The sequence below is a fragment of the Anticarsia gemmatalis genome, chromosome 19, assembly GCF_050436995.1.
Source record: "Anticarsia gemmatalis isolate Benzon Research Colony breed Stoneville strain chromosome 19, ilAntGemm2 primary, whole genome shotgun sequence".
NCBI classification, from domain to species: Eukaryota; Metazoa; Arthropoda; class Insecta; order Lepidoptera; family Erebidae; genus Anticarsia; species Anticarsia gemmatalis.
In genome coordinates, this window is record NC_134763.1 from 5,698,179 (window position 1) to 5,719,177 (window position 20,999).

At 35.0% G+C, this 20,999-nt stretch overlaps 1 protein-coding gene across 2 annotated transcripts; it reads right to left on the reverse strand.

Annotated features, from left to right (window-relative positions):
- Positions 1–7,362: 7,362 nt before the first annotated feature.
- On the reverse strand, positions 7,363–20,484 carry LOC142980977 (uncharacterized). Of its 2 annotated transcripts, none has more exons than XM_076126622.1 (12): positions 20,183–20,484; positions 19,771–19,884; positions 17,762–18,522; positions 16,152–16,373; positions 15,091–15,260; positions 14,669–14,784; positions 14,225–14,492; positions 13,753–13,921; positions 13,369–13,479; positions 13,129–13,224; positions 12,680–12,834; positions 7,363–12,509 (listed from the first exon to the last, which is right to left on the reverse strand). In XM_076126622.1, the coding sequence occupies exons 2-12, from the start codon at positions 19,797–19,799 to the stop codon at positions 12,456–12,458; spliced, it is 2,151 nt and encodes a 716-aa protein (XP_075982737.1). In that variant the 5' UTR covers positions 19,800–19,884; positions 20,183–20,484; the 3' UTR covers positions 7,363–12,455. The 2 variants fall into 2 exon arrangements, with proteins under 2 accessions (XP_075982737.1, XP_075982736.1); XM_076126621.1 differs by having other exon boundaries at positions 17,753–18,522.
- Between the last annotated feature and the right edge of the window lie 515 nt (positions 20,485–20,999).

Consider the following 20,999-nt stretch of genomic DNA (forward strand, 5'->3'; position numbering starts at 1 on the left):
TCTTGAGTCTTGATCTTCTCTGATTTGCTAATAAATCACAATCGCCTTAGTAATATTAAGAATATATTTATTTAAATATGAATTTTAATAGCGTAACATGCGTTTAGTTATTCAGTAAACTTACATTTATTAATTGTAATTCTCGATCAATATTATTACCTATTACCTACAGCGATATTTTTACAAGATGATGTAACTGCGATGCGTTTAAATATACCTAAGTACAAGTACAACGTATTTATTTTGGCATTTTCTTAACAACTGCAATAAACACCTGCTTTATTTTCAAAATGTGTTAAATATAATTTGAACTTGGCTTGTGTGACTGAGTATATGCCAATTTATGTGCAATTAAACTATATTGGTCGCAATATGAAATAGTTTGTGTATAAATAAACAAATGTTTTATGTAATAGACTTGTTTTATTTATTACTTCCTTCGCAAATCTGTATCGTTGTCTGTCTACAAGAGTATCTGTCAGTATTAATCAGCATAACTTCCAGGTTTAAGCTTTTCCTCTAACTAGAAGCTTGTACTATTAATTATTTATTCTATAAGTACTAGGAGTCAGAATTGTTTTAATTAACAGAACATCATACTTTTTGAGTCTTACTTTACACTTTCAATCACCATATTATATTATCGAGCACGTTACTGAACTCTGAACTGTTACTGAAAAACCCTGCCTATCGTCCCTGCAAACAGGGTAAGTGTAAGATGCAGAGGCTTTTAATAAATCAGCACACTATGGAAACTTACTCTGTGAATCAAGAATTAGTTATCAGTTATGAGTCATTATATCCTTCCCTATATTCTTTGTTTTATAAGCAACTAGCTGACCCGCGCAACTTCGCTTGCGTCCAATAAGAGAGAATGGGTGAAATTTATCCCCGTTTTTGTAACATTGATTACTGGTACTCTGCTCCTTTTGGTCGTAGCGTGATGATATGTAGCCTATGTCCTTTCTCGGGTATCAAAATATCTCCATACCAAACTTCATGCAAATTGGTTCAGTAGTTTAGGCGTGATTGAGTAGCAGACAGACAGAGTTACTTTCGCATTTATAATATTAGTATGGATGAAAACGAGGTGTCAGGAGTGGAATCAAAGATGTAGTAAGTATATAAGGTATTTTGTAAGAAGTGAATGAATGACTTTGTATGTTTGACCAGATGGTCTTATTGATAGGTGGGAGAGAGAATGCAGGTAAATAGTGCAAATTATTATTTTGTGGTCAACCAATGGACGTCAAAGAAATTAGGGATGGTTTCCGACAGTCAGGTAGGTATATGTAGTAAACGTTCGGTGTGCTGGAGAAGGACCTAAACAGCGGTAATGCAGTAAAATGCGATTTTTGTGTGGTATGTGCGATGTTACTTTTGAATGATAGATTAAAGAATAGCGTGATTAGTAAGCATTGTGGTTTGAAAGAAGATGTAGTGCGAAAAGTATGTTTATTTGATTTGGTCTTGCAGAGAAAATGATTGTGGATAAATAAAAAGATTTTCTGTGCGAAAGTTTTCGTTCGTAGAGGATGCCCTAGAAAGGTATAAGATTATATCGGTGATGTTCTTTAATCAAAAAGGTCAGGTGAGAAGCAGAAGAAGTTATGTACGACAGGATGCATAATATCTACAAGCTGTACGAATCAAACGATCGCAGCAAATGACGTTCTTTCTTAAGAAAAGAGAAGATGTCAAACATAATTATTAACAAACAATTTGAAAGATACCCTACTGTGAGAACAATTGAGAATATTAATATTTGGAAGTTAAGAACTCGAAACAAAACGATTTGCACTATGACTTTACCGTGGGTATATGCAATGAACTCCATCTCTACAATATAAAATACTAGCTTTTACCCGTGACATCGTCCGCCACCTGAATTTTCCCATGGGAATGCGTCATTTTCCCGGGGTAAAAAGTAACCTATGTCATTTCTCGGGTATCAAAATATCTCCATACCAAATTCCATGCAAATTGGTTCAGTAGTTTAGGGGTGATTGAGTATCAGACAGACAGACAGACAGAGTTACTTTCGCATTTATAATATTAAGTATGGATGATGTACTCAGATTTTTAGTGTTCGTGATCATTCGCTTGCTGAGTTACGTTAGCGCGTAAACGTTGGAGAACGACTCGTGCCACGTTCTACAATTGACGTCAGGGCTGAAATGATGATATGCGATCTCTACTAATGACGGTTGTAACAGAACTGGGTATTATTTCACGTCGAACAACCAATGAAAACGCTCTGGTGAATTAGACGATTAGTATTAAAATATAATTATAATCTTTTATAAAAGTTGCTGTACTCTCGTTCCTTTGTTTTATAGCGAGTACTAGCTGACCCGCGCAACTTCGCTTGCGTCACATAAGAGAGAATGGGTAAAAATTTTCCCCGTTTTTGTAACATTTTTTACTGCTGCTCTGCTCCCATTGGCCGTAGCGTGATGATATATAGCTTTTCTTGATAAATGGGCTATCTAAAACTGAAATAATTTTTCAAATCGGACCAGTAGTTTCTGCGATTAACGCGTTTCAAACAATCAAACAAACAAACAAACTCTTCAGCTTTATAATAGTATAGAATAAAGAGTGCACTTTTAGTACCTAAAGCATAGCGGCGTCCGTTCGCTGCATCCAACGGGTCTTGTACCGGAATAGGGGACGCCTTGGTTACATAGTATTGAACACATAGTATTGAATAGCCAAACAGACATCTCAGTTCCCTGAGTAGGTATCTACCTATTTTATTTAGTTTTCAATGCAAATACGTAGGTAGGTATGTGCACAGTGACGCAGAAAGATTCCCGCAATAAGCGAAGCAGTCATGATGCCGTATCATTCAAAATTCCGGGGAAAGCGCCGTATACAAGCTATTGGTACCTGAAAGTAATAACATGGTAATGTACGGACATTAAAGCTGAAACGATGAATAAACAGTCAAATGACAATGCAACATCGTCGTATTTCTTGCTTGGACTCGCAAAAATAATGAAAGTTGGCAATAAAAGCAACCGTTATAACTTAATATTGGCCAACGTTCATAAATCATTATGAATAAGTAACGTTCACTACGTGCTAACTGAATTACATTACGTAAAAACTTCCAACAGACACGAGAGCAAAAGAATTACTTTAAAAATTAAACTTACCTAACATCCTATTATGATTAGTATTAAAATAATGGTTTATGTAACCAAATCAAGCGGACAGACTCAGGTAAGTGGGCTAGTACTGAAATCAGTACCAAAAAAGCGTAATTTCCAACTTTCGATAACATCACATCGACTCAAGTGTTAAACATGTTAACCTTTCGAATGTAGTGCATAATTAGGTACCTACTTAGGTATGAGAAAGAAAGTAATATTTTGGTAAAAGGTGTTCGATAACACGCACTAACGATGCCTTCTCTGATAACAAGAGGTCTTCACGGCAATTCCGCGATAGCTACTAGGTAAAACCTTGGTGAAACAACGTTCATGCCCCGGTTATAGTTTCTCACAGAATTGCCGACCTCTTCATATAACTAATAAATTAGTAAGCAGCTACTTAAATAACAAACCGGTGCTAATATTAAAAACAAACAACACCCAGGAATACTAAACTATTGGCATACTTCGACATAATAGTGGATGCATTCGACGCAATCTGAATAAATATGAAGGTAGCGACACCAGTTCCCGATCGTGTTGCAACTTATCATTAATAAACAAACACTTGAATGTATTACAAATAGATAATATGGCTGCCGACGTGTTACACATTATAATCAACGCTAATTACATACAAAAGTAAAAGGTATAAGAAAGTGATGGTTTTTGACGCAGCTCTTTTATGGTGTTCCCATGTTTTACCACTTTCTTCTAAGTACCATATTCTCACATACACTTTCGAATAATTTGTTTGTACGTATGATAGAGACAAGTATTGAAATGCTTACGCTGATTGGATAATAATCCACAAATCACTTTCTAATCTCAATTATCGAGTTCTGTACAACTCATGCTTCCAAATAAGGGTGGTATCAATTTTATAAATTAATTTACTTACCTAATATGGGTATTGGAAGTAATATCCCTACTACTTTATGCAAAAAATATATGTATAAAAATCACAAAATCATAACAAGGTTATTCGACTTTATTTTTTTTGATAATAGCTGCTTAATGCTTATTCGAAATCAGAGATAAAAATTAATCCTTATTCTTAAGAAATAGGAAGGCACTTTCGTCTTTTGTAAGCTACATCAGTAATACTGTAGTTCAATACATCTCAACAATACTGTCTCGGCAGACGTGAAGCGTCTATCACGGCTCGCTGGCTCTTCCTTTGTTAAAGGCGCCAACTTTTATCTCGACATCAAATAAATGTTCAAGTCACAAAGTCGTAGACGGCTAAAGAAATAAAAGTACGAGAAATCTTTCCTTTTACAGCTAGTTTTACTTTTCATTACTTTTACCCGAACTACTAGAGTAGAAAATTGAATCAGATGCCCATTTTACAGGTATGGTAAGTACTTGATTTTACAGGTGATGTGAAATAGGCGCAAAAACAATGTAAATCTTGTTTGATATTTGTTTGAGTTCTTCAGAGAAATAGATAGTTCTTTGACACGAGAGAAAAAAAGTACTAAGTATAATTAACTAATGACCAATGCAATTCTTCTTGATGCATCTCGTCAAACATGTAATTGTAAACAAATTAAGTGTCTACAACAAAATAAAAAATGTCGCACCATGTTATTGTCCAGCTGACAGCTACATAGTGGCGAAAGTGTAGTGCTAATTTCAATTTCACACTGTCTAGTCAGTGCAGAATAGTTTTGATGATGCAAATCAGATGATTTCGCGCCACAGAGATATAAATGTGTACCTGCTGCGAAGATAATTCGAACTGGTTCTGTTTTATAGATACTAAAACTGAGAGTAAAAATTAAATAACACTAAGTGGAATAAAGTAACGATTCCTAATTCTATTTACTTTCTATAAGAATGAATTTAGAAATAATGCCTGATTCTATACAATCATTTTTTTAAAGCGCTCTTCCCACCTTTATTATTATTTTTTTTTAACTATTTCTATGTACAGTGTAAGGTACCCGCGGGTATTAAGGCCTAGCTAAGGGAGATTTGTAATAAAATGAAGAATATCTAATATAATCAACCAGTTTTTATAATAATCAGTCATGTACTACTACCGAATTTAAACAAAAAATAGCTTCTAAAGCTGAAAACTAAAACATTATATCACTTTTAAAAAAACGCTGTCTTTAGGCCTTATTATAATAGGGTAGGGTAAAAAGGCCTATACTTAAACTACGTAAATTAGTATTCTTGACATCAATAATCATTAACCTATGGCAATAGAAAGCATAGTAGTCTTAATAAATTAAATAAATTGTCCTTATTCGCATCCATCAGGACATTGAAAATCATCATTATATTCTGCAGTCAAACCGACACATTCTTCGTGGTACCACTTGAAGCATCGCGAACATTGCCTCATTGCATCATCCATTCTATCTTCTTTGCAGGCATGACCGTACCGATCATTTTTTTTGTGATTTTTTTTTGTCAGATCGCCTTCTGACCACAATGCTCGTTTGGGAGGCATCGTGACTGTAAGCACTAAAAACAATAATAAATAAATTGAAAATATTAACTACGTATATACTACCCACTAACAAACATTTTAAAAACACGCTCCTACTTATATAGCAGTTAAAAAAATAGGAGTATAATAAGGCCTATTGTAAAATTTTATAGGCCTTAATATCCGCCAACCACCTATTTACAGAAAAGAATAATAATATAATTTTTATAACTACAAGTCTCTTAAAACGGAAATCTAAGGACAAGCATACGTTAATTAATAAGCGGACAGTCAATACAGGTTTGTAAATATGATATTTTCTAAACAACTTACGTTTTACTGGAGTCAATTTTTATAATTCGTGCTGCTGAACCGCACTTCTGAATGATTTCGACGATATTTGCGGGGGGAGAAGTGCAAGAGTGCGTCCGCCACTTTGCAGCGACTCGTATACGCTCTGAGCTTGTGTGACTGTAATCTTGATCGTCTACTATCTATACTGTATTTCGTACGTTTTTTGTTATTTAGGCCTTATTACCCGACAGGCCTTAATACCCGCAGGTACCTTAGATTTCGCTTATTTTAAATGTTGTAGATGGTATAAATTGTAAATATTCTTTAAGTAAAATCAAAATATTTTAGTATATAATTAGATTAGTTAAGTAGTCACTAATATATCTAAGTATAATTTTAAGGAACCAAACAGAACTTCACACTCTTTAAAACCGCTTCTGCCTCACCCTTCAGAAATACATAATCGTCAAGTTACATACAAAAATAAATGTATAGTATGTGTACGATACTTACATTGTGACAAAGCTGAATGTACCACACAAAGAAACAAATCGATTAAATGAATCAAAAGCCCACAATACATTGACCGCACGCACCTAAGAGCATTCAATAAAATGTTCAAGTAGTAATTAAATTCGCAAAGTTGAATGACATTAATGATGTCTATTATTATATAATATTGGTATATAAATAGGAATTTTATTATGTTTATCTCACTTTTATTAGTAAACTACAGAACAGATTTAGATTAAAATTGGCAGATCAAATTCTTAAAACAAAAAAGGCAAGCATGTAAGAAAGACTAAGGTTCTTTAAAACAAACTACTTATGTTTTAATTATTTTTTTGATGCCACGTTAAGTTGAATGTTAAGTCACTGCGAGTTTCAGAATAAAATTGAACGTCACCTTAAATCGTCATAAATATTGCGCTCTATAACCATGAACGACCAATAATATCAACTGTGAAATTCGTCATAATAAACAATATTGTTGATCATATTCCTCAATAGCATAGCACATATTAGTCTGTAAAACATGAAAATATTTCCATGTGACAAAGTCATTGACAAAAATTTGTGTATATTATAATATTTCCATTGTGTTTATTACCAAGCGTGCGCATAAGTTATACATGGCTCATAAACGTACAGGTATGTGGAGCTGAAGAAGTTAGCTAATAACATTTTATTATGTAACATTCTAACACAATCGTGTTTCAGGTTTATTAAACTTATGTACAGTTTTATGTAGGTACAGTAAAGTTAATTAGATATTTAATATTTTCACGCAAAATATGTATTAACTCTATTTTATTTATTAAATACTTAATTTATGTAAAAACTTATTATCACTTTGAAACATGGTCGTACATAACTTATGCGTAAGCGTGGATAGGCCAAACAATTCCTAGGAAGATGAAAGCCAGTATAATAGATGTAAGGGTAAAAAATATAAACAATTACGAGTCAAAATTTCTTCATGTTTATTTCATTTTTTTAACATCATCATGTTACACACATTGGACAATAAACTGTGAACAATTTCAGGCATTCAAAGAGGTAGCGGTTATCTAACTTAATTGTTGCATTATAAACTGAATTATTCGGACACACCACATTACAGATCTACACCATACATTATTATTAATAAATGCTCAGGGGAGTATCCCTTACATATTACGATGTGTCCGAATAATCCTGTTTTGTACGCTAACACTACAATTACCACATCTCGCGAACTTCTAAACACCGATACGATAAATTTTAGCCATCTCTACACTAATACAGTCAGAACCATTCCTATCCAACAGTCACTCCTAGTCGCAATATCTGTCGAGCGATAGGCTACCAGCTTGTTACCAGGTATGTTTAACTTGACCACGTGCTTATCCATATTACATACTCGTATACTGACCATTTAGTATTTGTGACATGAAAACACTGAGAATTTAATCCTTATCCATACAATTTTGAATCGGGTTAGAAAAATTTAGTTTACAATACATTAGTGACTGTTTACAATACATTAGAATCTTAAAACATCGCTCGCGTACAAAATCCAAGAAACTTCAATATATGACCGCTCACCGAAGCAAGCAACAGTGCAACACCGACTAACTTGGCTATAACGATTCCTTCACTTATCTGTTGCGTACAGGATCCAATGTGATCTGCCAATGACGAACTGACGATGTAAAACTTATAAACGATACTAATGAAACCTACTTACATATCACATGGGTGGCCATGCTTCTCATGTTTCGCTAAAACCTCCGTCGTATGTTCCATATCTACATAATAACCCTTAAACTAAAGGTGCAAAATATTTACTTACATTACGTTAATCTCCCTAAGAGCAGTCAATTCGAATTGATCTACGAAAAGTACAAACAATAAATAAAACTAGCACGTAAAAATACATAGATACATTTAGTACAAGTTCCTATATCTATTGTAATTTGTATATTGTTATAAAACAAAAGTGCAGGTACTGCATATGGAGAATTAAGCGTATCCGATACATTATACTACTATACGCGTAACGCCGCGGCCCGCGGTCGCTTTATACTCACAATCTCTATTTTATGTTTATTGTCTTGTAACCAACAGAATATCCACGCCGACCCGCCACGCACCTCGGCCACCTACCGCGGCGGAAGACTTGCGCAAGATCTTACATAGATAATTATAATACTTCGATGTTATTCTTCAGTCTATGCTTACTACGCAAAATCACTAACACGCGATTACAAATTGACATATCGAATAATTACTAAAGCGTTAAGCGTCGTCGCCCTAAGATATGATCAGTGATCACTTGTCGTTAGTCATAACCGCTCAATAACAATGTTATAGCAGTAGTATGCAGTAAGTGAAACAGTCACAACAGTTAGTAGGACATTGTTATTCAGCGTTATAACTAAAGTGGTTAGAGATTATGTGCCGTTTAACCGCAGTGCGTGGCTGGGCCTTACCTTACTGTGGGCACTAATATAAATGATTGGGAACATACTTATGTACTCGTCGGTACCCAACAAGTGACTAATACAACAGCCGACAACATCGTTGTCTTTGTCTCTGAACTCCAACTGTGACATTCACAAACACAAACTCCATGCCCGCGGCCGCGGCTCACACAACACTTCTATACTAGCGAACGGTAAATTTATTTTGGATCTATAGTTTAAAAATATACAATCGTACGAACATTGTCGATTTAAACGCATGGAATAAGTAATTTATATCTGCAAATAAAATGCTACATTATTATTTATAAACACCTAAAGAAGCGGAAATTATTTAATTGATATTTGGAAATGCTACCGATAGTACAGAATCGTCGACTGGTTCAAACAAATGTACATCCCGAGGTTCCTTATCGAGATTAAATTAAATTAAACTTAAAATATACCAATTGATTCAATACTAGCAAAATATAATGTTTAACTCAATCGCTTCTCAGCCATTATACAATCACATAAGATTTATATAGGAACATAACAAATTTACAAAAATATTTCTTTATTTGGTTCTGTCTCTAGCGCTATTATTACTTTTGACAACGTACAGCGTATCGTTTAATAAGAGTTCCAACATTGATATGACGGCAGTAGCGATTGCTCGGTCACTTACACTGTCCAACAAACACTGACACCAAACACTACCACTTGAAGAAGTTTAAAAGAAGAAGAAGGTTAAAATACAAAGTAAAAAAAAACCGTTATTTTTTTATGATTTCACGAAGGATATTACTTGTAAGTATAATCTAACAGCCAAATTATTTATGGTGCTATGCTTCAATTTGTGTTCAGGAATTATAAATCAACCTAGTGAAATATAACCCAGCGATCATAATGAAGTAGGTAGACGCATACATACCAACCAAAGTACCTGGATACAGTACAAATATGTAATCAAACTGGTAATGCAGTTTTATTTAACTTTAGCACTAGAGTTTGGATGTATACACACACACACCTCTTAGTTAAAAAATGTGTTGTCCTTTTCAATAATATGCAGTTTCAAAATTGATTGAAAGTGACAAAACACTGTATAGCTAATCAGAACTTACACGACGTTTTTAAAAACAGTTTAATAATGCAAAAGTTAATTACTCTCATAAAACTGAAAACTTAAAATTTTAATCCCAGAAAAGTTTTCATAATTTCAGTATTCGTTGGACAATGTATATTCGCAACATTCAGCTTTCATTCTCGACAACGTTAATTCCAGTCTATATTGCTTTTATTTACATTAATATTTAATAACAAGGCTTATGTAGGACTCGCTTACTACGACACTGATCGGCACTTATACAGAACATTATTACATACGACAGATAATAATGTAACACTAATCATTATTAGATACGGCGGATAATAGAACTGTGGGCACTTGTCGGTATTCGAATCTGTCTAGCGTTATAACACTATGTAATTCTATGACATCAATTTATTTTGGTGTATATGTTTCGTATATATCACTTTATGTTTTATTATTGCAGGCGTTTGCGACACACACAGGAATACATTGACGCGCACTCACACACACCACTCTCGTTATAATTCAACTAACACGTAAACATCGTAGCGTCGCCTTCTAACTTTTTATACTAGACTTGCGATTTGTATTATACGAGAAAACACTGTTTATTCATAAGTAGATTTAATAATTCAATAATAAATGTATCTTGCAGTATAAAATGAATCTAGATACGGTTTTAAATATCTTATTAAAATCCACAAAAGGTTAATGCTTGGTTCACCAAACACAGTGGTTTTGAATTAGTAAAATCTGTAGTGCAACTTAGTGATTCTTGACTACAAAGTTTGACTCGCAGATGTGTTCAAAATTTACAATTTTGAACATTCGTATGCATCTGACATAAGCCTGGGCATTTACTATATTTTGAATATATAAAGAATTTTAGTCTGCTCTAATAAGTTGTTGAATTACATTTTATTGTTGCTTTCTCGTATTTCACAAGTCACCGCAGCACACAAGAGCGTCCTTCCATTCGCGTCGACACGTCTACGTCATAACAATTATCTAAGCTAAACTATGACAACTACTGAAGGCAGAACTATGCCAAATGCTCGGCGGTGACGTCACGCCACCACATTTTGTTTCAAACAAATGTCACGTAGACCTTGTTGTACATATGTCCTACAGTGGCGCGGCAAGGATTTTAAACTGCAATACGACGTAATACGGTATCAATTCGCAAAGCTACAATACGTGAAGCGAAGCCTCTTCGCGATTTATAATACGATTATATCATAGATTTTCAGCAAGTCCCGTAAGCACCAATTCAATGTTGTTACAAAAGGCTTTAAAATTTTCTAAGAAAATGTAGCTAATTAGCAGTATACAAAGGTTAGGGTTAAAGATATCTCACGTACTAAGCATTTGCACGTTGATAGCCACAAACCGAAATAATAATTTACTAATAACATCTCAAATATTTAGTCTAAAACAGTTTACTAACTGTGTTGTGACCGCCTAACAGCCGATATTAAAATGTTAGCCATGGTTATATTTGCTTATCTTCAGTTAAATTCCGACCCACTTTGTATGAAAGATCTGTCAAAATTCAACTAACGATAAGCAAATCTATCCATAGATAGCATATTAACATCGGCCGAAAATGTATTTAAACCTATACCACGCCACTGATGTAACAGCACTTTACAGTTTAGCCATAATTAGCATATAAATCAGCACATATGGGAAAAAATGAAATAAATACCATGACAGTCTATGAAATGACAATATACATGCTAATTTATACACCAAAAAGGTAACGAACTTTTAATAAAATATTAAAGCAATACTAAAGGTAGATATTGTAAGCGGTTTAGTTTATAACCTCAGGTAACTTTAGCCCAGAAAAAGAAATATTTCTAAATTGCAAGCCTATTTATTGATGGTTATATAACTTTTTTTGAAATGGACCAAAGTTACACACCGGTCTATACCAATCCGATTCAATGATACAAACGCTTGCCTACTGTTTTATAGAGTTTCAACTATTTCAAAATTACGCATCAAAAATGTTCATATAAAAATAAATCTATCAAGCTTTCGCTATTGGAAGTTACGCTAGATTGAGTATTTTCCTTTGTGATCGGAACAACTAAATACTTTAAGAGTACCATAGTACTTCAGGCAAGACAATTTTTTTGGAAGAATGCATCTATGCAATATTTAGCCCATAACTAGCCATTTGTTTGAACACAAAACTGATCTTCGTATGTCACTTACACGTCCAATGTTGGAGCCAATGTTTGATCAGTGTTTGCACAATTAGTATTGGCGGAACTGCATAAACAAAGGAACCATTGGCCCCAATATTGGTACTGTAATTTGTCGAAGTATCACAAACATCAATCCGAATCACGACTCACAAACATCTTCACTTACACATGCACACATACAAAAATTAAAGCATGAAGAAAAATATTTCCAACTCTTGAGACTATGAATATCGAATTTGTTCCTAATTGTTATAGTACATAGAGTTTATTATAGCTTAACATAAAAAGTGTAAAGTTACTGTGTTATGAGGGCACTCGCGATGACATCTCCATGGGCATCGAAGTAGACACTTGCATCTGAAAACGGTAACAATAAACTAAAAATGCAGTTACTCAACAACATAATTGGTTAACTCAGATCTATTAGATGGTAAAACGTCATTGCTATATTTTACGTTACAGGAGGCAAGTCAAGTCTTATCGAGCATTTCATAGTTAATAATGCTTGTATATTATAGAGAACTTACCTTGTTTTTGGAAATATGATCGGAGTGCGTGAACACGCAGTCGATGGAGTCGAGCCTGTCGTCGAGCACTCGCTCGTCGAGCCCGCGCTCGTCCAGCACCGCCTCCAGCGCCGCCGCCAGCTCCGAGCTCTCCGCGAACGATGCGCCGCCTTCCGCTGAAATATATCAAACACTTACTAATCAGAGACAGACTAAGGGAAAAAAGAATATGTACCATTTTAAGCCATAATGCCGTAATAATAAAGCACAGACTATTATCAATAACCCGTCTATTACGACTTCTTCTCACATATTGATGTAAATATAAGTGTAATTCCTTTCTTATGATCTTATAATGTATGCGTTTTAATGTTAGTCTAAATACGTAAACTTACCGTATTGCATGTAATTACGTGCACGCACGCGTACGTGTACGTTCTGTAAAATAATTGCATAGCATATATACTCACATTGATTGAAGAACTCCGTAAAAGCTTCGTCTGGTATTTGGCTGAGTACCGCTGGATCCAATATGTCGTCCGGTGGTACTTGACCAACTTCCACTTCTGAAAATGACGTTATACAATTTCTTTAGAAAAAAAATACATTTTATTATGTTGGACAACCTCATAATTATACATAAATAAATATATTTAAAAAAGTACAGTACAGTTATTAAAAGTCAATAATCGAGGCTTCTTTATACGTACCAAGTTCATGCGAATCGTTCGCCACAGTGACGTATTCACTCTCGCTAAGCGCGCCCATCGCCGTGTCCTCTGAACTGTCGTACGTCGAGGAGTTCGAACACACGTTCAGTTCTAAATATAACATGTAAAGATATAGTTATAAACACAACAAAACTTCATGAAATAATAATGCATCTATTTATATTGTAACTGCAATTGATATTTTACTTCGTGTCGCAGAGTGCATATAAGTTAATCATCATTGGTTTCCGCTGCACACACATGCAGCAACCCCTGTTGGGCCTTCACGAAATCAAAATTAATATCGACTATCCCATAATACTCGCGCAAAACAACAGCTATAAAAGATTATTTCAAAATATCGGGATAGTATGTATGTAATACCTGAGAGTGATTGTTCAGCTCCGTGCCCTTCGGTGGGAGCGCGCAGGCGCGCGGGTGGTCGGCGGCGGCGCTTGGCGCGGCGCGGACCGCGCGGTGTCGACGGGCACACGCGCTTGCGCACTGCCGCCTTCTTCGGCCGACAGTCACGAGAAAGCTTGTCGTAATTATCCTATAAGAACATAACTCTAGCTTAGAAATCTTAACTTTTATATTTGTTTTTTAAAAGAACAAATACAATGGTAGAAGAATTCCAGATACTTCGACATACGCTAAAGTTAACCTTGCAATTATATTTGATGGTTTACTTAAAATGTAAACCAATAAACAATTTACAAATTCGGTTCCCAGTGGCGCCATCTTTATTCTGACAAATACCACCAAACGTTACCATCGAATTGCAAAAAAATATTTACAGAAGACGAAGAAATAACCACTACACCTAACAATCGACCATATAATGTAACAATCATACCCGTTTCCAAGCATGTTCAGCACACAGCGGCGTCTGATCATGCAGAGGCAGTAATGGATGTCGACAGCGTGCCCCGCCCGCGAACACGGCCGCGCACGCCGCGTACAGGCGTTGTTCGGGCGCCAGCGTCACGTGCGACAGACAGTACCGCGCGCACGGGAGCGCTGAACGATCGCACTTCTCTTCTGCACATTCTATCTCTACGCCACTCGTGCTTGGTGTTACGTCACCTCCACGACCCGATTCGCCTCCTGACCAACCTGTTTCCCTGTTGAACGATTTATTATTATTACTGGCAGGCCCCCTTCAAAGAGGCAACTGACGCGTAGTAACTATCCCATAATATTACTACTTCCAGAATTAATACCTAAATCGACTTTTTAGTAGTAAATACAACAAAGATGACTCGGTGGTAGAAAGAAATGACGTTCTAATAACATTTACCTTAGTTTCCTTCGTTCCTGTGAAGTGAGCACGGCAGGCATCCCGCGCATAGCGAGCAAATGATTCACAGTCTGAGTTGGAAGACGGCACGACGTTCCAGCGGTGCTTAGTTGTTTCTGTTGAAATCGAAATTTACTTTTAGATCACCCTACGAGACGTTTAACCTTTACTAATTTATTTAAAACGGCAAGTAAATAAGTACATTTACATTTTATTGTTTTGTTTTGTTTATGAAACGTACGAGTGAGCGTGTGAACGTGCGTAGTTGCGTACACGCTTATACCTGGGCAAATTTATTAAATCACGCATTGCTAAATACTTTTATTTACAAGGGTCATAGATAGCAACGACGCTCATTTTCTACTCATACACATAAAATATCAACACATATCTCTTGCTTAGTAATCAAAAGTAAAGTATACCTTGAGTAGCGTCGCGAGCGAGCGATGTTCACGATGGTGGTGCGTGGACAGTCTGAGCGCGTGGTGTGCTCGCGCGACTGACCGCCGCAGCGCCGCGCGACGCAGCGCTAGCCGAGCGCCGCGAGACTCCGCCGCGGACTCTTCCACGCACACGGCGCCCACACCAGCGTCTAACAGAGAATTATATTGTTACCTATTACTGTGTATTTGTATACCCTTGTAAACGGGGAAATGAGTCCTGTGCCTATATGAATATAATTTTCACGAAGTTATGTTACAACATTTTACAAAAACCAATAATTTTGTTCTACAAAAAATGTTATGTCCTTTAGAGTCTTTTTTAGCATAATTGAATAGTTACGTTCTTTTCCGGAGCACGCAGAGACTAAAGGTAAAGGAGACCAAATTCTAAGATAGCTATTAATTTCTTTATCTTCATTTTAGTACATTCACACCTTTTACGAATTCTAAAATATTATTATGTAACCATTGTTGTTTATTTTGTTTGCGTCAAAGTAAATAGCTTGCGCGGTTTTTCCTCAAATTAATCACATAGAAAATGAAAACTAAATAAAGCTTCGGTTGTGACGTCCTTTTTAATTTCGGTACAATACAGTCTGTTGTATTGTTGTGCTAATTTCATTGAGTCACGATTCACATCAATAAACCATTCATATACCTAACTCTCAATATTATCTCGATTTTCAGGCACATCGTTTAATCAAATGGAGCGGAAAAATATAAAAGATTTTGTTTGTTGCTTTATGACTGCTGTCTAACCAAAGGAAAAAGCACTTGTATATGTGTTACCTGTTTTGGGTTTTCCCCTGATTACACCAGGCCAATCTTAATAAACAATTAACTAATACCTTCCTCGATAATCGCACTATTTTTACGTGAAAACTGCATAAAAATCTGTTCAGCAGAATCTGAGTTTATCAAAAACAGACAGGCAGACAAAGAGAAAACTTTGTTTTATAACATGTAGGTATCTTATTTCACATATCTCTAGTTTAAGTCGTAAAGTTCGTACTTTCAACAAGTTAGGTAACCATAGTTACCTAAATCAGGCATATTATCATCATCGCTGCTGCTGCTCTCCAGTTGTCTGAAGACAGATGTCCTATCATCGAGCGGTCCGCACTGGAACAGGCTGTCTCCGGGCGCGTGCCACGAGGTGTTGGGTATAGGGATCGCTCGCTTCGCCGCCGGTATCCGCTGCAGCGCCTCGTGCACCGCCGGCCCGCGACCGCGACGAGATTTCGGTTGCGATGGAGTTTTACCTGAATTATACGAAGATTGTAATATAACAATCTCAGTGTCCTATCCCGTGAAAAGATAAGTTTTGTGGTTGAAAGAGAACTTAACTACAAGTACAAGATAACCGGCAATATACAGCGTGGATGATCATAATTTACAATACAGGCTTTATACGGTAGTAGCATTTAGTGGACTAGATACTTCACAAACCTACATAAAATACAATGTATCATAGAAACAAAATAGATCCGATACGATCCGTGGACCGTACATTTCTGCAATTACATATTATATTTGAACTCATTAAAGTTGCTGTACATTCAGTAAGTGAGGCGATAAAGTTAACTAAGTATTGCGCTACAATCGCAGTCTCTTCGAAGACGGGATGAAACGCTGATTATGTGTGATAATCTATACCTAATCTGGAAAGTAGCCAATGTAACATATAACGGGATCAAAGAGTATCAAATGCGATTAAAACGGTTTTATGTCTGATAAAAAATATCTTGACTTGTATGCACATATTTTAATGGCATTTTCCGAGCACGGAAACGATCTCTCCGTTATCCGTCTCGGATGATTCACATTACATCAAATCGTATCACAGTAGTGAAACGACATCGAAATTGTGTTTTTCCTAGCTAGATCTTAGAGTTACAAATGTTGGAATAATATAATAATTTATAATGTTCCGTTTTCTTAGATTACCTTGAACAACAATCTGTGGGCTTTAGCATATGCATAGCATTAGATCATACACTTTAACTGCAACAGGAACACTCTCAATGATCTGCATGTAAATATAAATACGTTTGCCTACAGATTTATATACAAGCATCTCCTAGTCCTAGAGTAAATACGCCTAGAAAGGTCGTGCAACTCCCACCCGATACTATAATGAGAATCATCTTTCAACATACCGGCTATATGCAATATCAGTAGCAATTTATTTATAGTATTAGATTACATTGCGAGGTAAATACCTAATAGCCATAGAGGCTTGGAGATCGATAGATTAAGCGTTCTTAAATAAGCAATACGTATCGTGAGTCATTGTAGTAATTTTATGGCAAAATATGGCCAACACGAAATTGGCCTTATTTTATGGAAAGATTATGAAAAGTAGCACATTTTAAGGTGCTATATAACTTAGTGTTACTTTACTACATTAGCAACTAAATTTTAGAGAAGTATTGTATACCTAAGTAGGAAAATTTCTTTACAATCAAACATTACAATAACGTAATAAATAATATGCTGTAATAAACTGTACCAACACAACATAACAAAAGGAAAAATGCACAATTTCTACCCGCGTCCAACAGCTGTTTAAATATTATTCTTTAATTTTGAAGTTCAATGTTTTGTACCAAAATCTGAATTATAGTTTGTAAAATATTACCTGACGAACCTTTCTTCGGCGGAGACACGGGAACTTTGCCCGTCGATGGTCCTGGGGGCTCAGTTTTGACAAGCACGGAATTCTCAACTAATCCTTGTTCTCTCTTAAATACATCTAAGAATGTCTCCATGCCAGTTTGCTTTGAGGAAGATTTAGCATTATTCGACGTAACACTATTAATACTGTTTTTAGTACTCGGGGAAGATGCGGTGGCAGTGTTTTGCGCCTTAGGACTATTCACACTCGGTCGTCGGGCTTCACTAAACGATTCTGATCTTGAATGTTCTTTCATCTGACTTTGATTTTTAACTTTCAGAACTTTGGTATGAGAAGTCTTAGTGTCTTTATAGTTTACCAATGGTTTGGAAACTGGTGGATAATGTCCATTGGATACCACTTCCTTCTTAACTTCCTCCTTAATGTCGCCATTTGTGAATGCACTTATGAGATCTAGCTCTTTATTAGGGCTGTCTAAAAATTTACTCTTAACATCAACACTATCAGAAAACATAAAATTGTCCTCTGTGTGACTTACTGTTATCTCACTCGCTATGACATCAGAGTCATGAAAAGTATATAATTCGTTGGGATCAATTTTAAATTTGGAGTAGAAATTATCATTGAGATGTATATACGCCTGCTCATCCCCTGAGTTGTCATGTAGGAACATGTTTACTTCACCACAGCTCCCCGATGACACACCTTCAACTGCCATTTTATACTGTGTGGCACAGCTGGCATCTGATATATTTTGTGGAATACCACCAAAACTGAAATATCACATATACTATTAAGTTCAGGAGTTATCATGTGCAGAAGATTAAAAATATTTATCTAGGAAAATACATTGACAGGAAACTTTGCATAAGGATCAAACAGTTCTTAAAAGCCAGAAGACTTCATGTGTAGCTCTCGCTCATACTGGTAAATGACTTATTCCGAGTCATGAAATAGTATTGAGTAAAACTTGTTGGTTCTCTATCACAATACTCATAACCATCAAGTTTTAAATTTAAGCATGTTATTAATAGTTTAACTTTTACTAGACTGATCAGACAGTCTCATAGTTTTTCAGGTCTTTGAACTTGAAAATATGTATTTAAAAAAGGAACAAAGCAATGTCCCGACAAAAAATGCAGCTGTTTATATTATGTTAATTAGTTACAATTATATTTGAAACTAGAAATAAAAAAGAATATATTTTACTATTCACAATAGGAAGAATTGAACATTGTAAGTTGTTACAGAGAGACTACAACTGGTTAATTATGTTTGAGAATGAGTAATCTCTTTATTTCTATAGTCTAAAATCTTAGTAAATACCCTCATATGTAACATTTGCAACTTACGGGGGCATATAAAATTAAAAATTTAGAATAACACCCTCGGAATCATGCAGTTGATGGTGGATACAGTAACTTTATTTTGGATATACAAATATACATATAATTATTCATTAATCTAGATTAATCATGCTTGTAAGACTTGCTACTAAGTTGTCAGACTATGTATAATTTGAAGTATGAGTAATGGGATGAAAATAAAGAAATACAAATAAACAAGTGAGATCTCACCATTACACATACATAAGGAAACGTGTCAATTTAGAGTGTCATATAACAATGACTTGTAAACAAACAAGAAATAATTAATATAGTAATACATTTTATATGTTCTTTATATCAGGCCATAACTATAAAAACCAGTTTAGCAAACTATTTACAAAATCTTAAGCATCAAAAACATTATGGAGTGATTTCGGCACAATTACCTAGTGATTAAAATCTAATAGGTACTTATTACCTGTTACTGCAATTGCTGTAACATTGATTTAACTATCAAGATGTTTTAGTACTGCAGTACTTCTATCAAAGTTTGCTCAATGCTAAACCTTCTGCAGGTTTGATGTGAATACAATGGTAAGTATAAACCAATACAGGACCTTCCTTATAAGAAATAATGTGCGCTAAGCATACTGAATGATCAGAACTGAAATACATAACGGTATTAAAACTTACCCCACATTTTCTGATGCACTCAAAGACATAGTGAGTTCATGTTACAACTTAGTGATATAAACAATGTTATTGCTATGAAGTATGTAAAAGTAAGTTTGGTCCCTCTGCTTCATACTGCAATAGGTAAAATATGTTTCTTTAGTTAATACGCACATACTTACATGACCTATGCATTTACAATCATATCAAAAACACAAATAAATAGCATCTTTATTATTGTAAAGATTCTTTGAACTGACATCACAATGACATCTGTCACATTAGCAATTAACCAAATTTTCTTAGCGTTTTTCCCATATTCAGACCCTCTAATCGTATTTCTACACTTATGTGAAAGTATATTAGTGTCTTTTACAAAAACGAAATAGGTAATAAATATTGATAAACGAAGATTATGAAAAACACATCTCACATGATAACTTGTAATATTCCCGGCTCATCTTAATCTTGAAATGAAAACGAACAGAATCAAGAAAAAAACATACACTGCGGCAACGTATTTAATGGTTAAATAATGTTTTAAAGCTCAAAATAAATAAAACTCAAATCTTTATTCAATAACATCAAGTATGACTGACAGAACACAGCAAATGGCAGCCAAAAAGCCACAGATAATAAAATGAAAATAGAGGTGTGTCTTATTGTAGTATTGAATTCGGACACATTTTTGTAGATCCAAACTAAATACCTACAAAGGTACCTCGGCACCTAACAAGTCGCTAACAGTCTTATTCATAAAAAAGAACATTATTTAACATTCGGAAGCTCATACATATTTTTTTTTATCTTGTAATTTTTAAATGTAGGTATCGTAATTTTAAAAGCTGAGCTTACTAGTAACGTAGGTACCTATCATGTTTATGTACCAGCAGCTCTTTCCTTAAACGTATAATAAACCGTGCAAGATGCCTATAAAACTATAAAATAGTTGGTGGTTTTATAATTTTTCAGACTTTTACAGATTTTTTTATTAGCCACGCTCGAAATTATTAATTTATTTCATAGAAAAATAAATTATCAGGACACTGTTCATAACTAAGAGTAAACAGCATGGTGGGCGAACCCAAAAACCCAGCTGACTCAAACTTAATTCAATTTACTGTTCTTTTTCTACTTCCTATTGTAAAACACTATCTTGTTAAAATAATAATTCTTGTTGTAAATAATTTTATTCTTTAGATCTGATTTAAATGACGACTCTTTAAATTAAAGTTAGCTTGTTAAATGAA

What these genes read in the sequence shown, in the direction of transcription:
- LOC142980977 (XM_076126621.1), bottom strand. Translation starts at nt 19,799, where the DNA reads ATGTCTTTGAGTGCATCAGAAAATGTGGG. An exon ending in CTGAACATGCTTGGAAACGG is followed by an intron (nt 13,922 to 14,224) that starts GTATGATTGTTA and finishes ATGTTCTTATAG; the next exon opens with GATAATTACGACAAGCTTTC. An exon ending in GAACGATTCGCATGAACTTG is followed by an intron (nt 13,225 to 13,368) that starts GTACGTATAAAG and finishes CGTCATTTTCAG; the next exon opens with AAGTGGAAGTTGGTCAAGTA.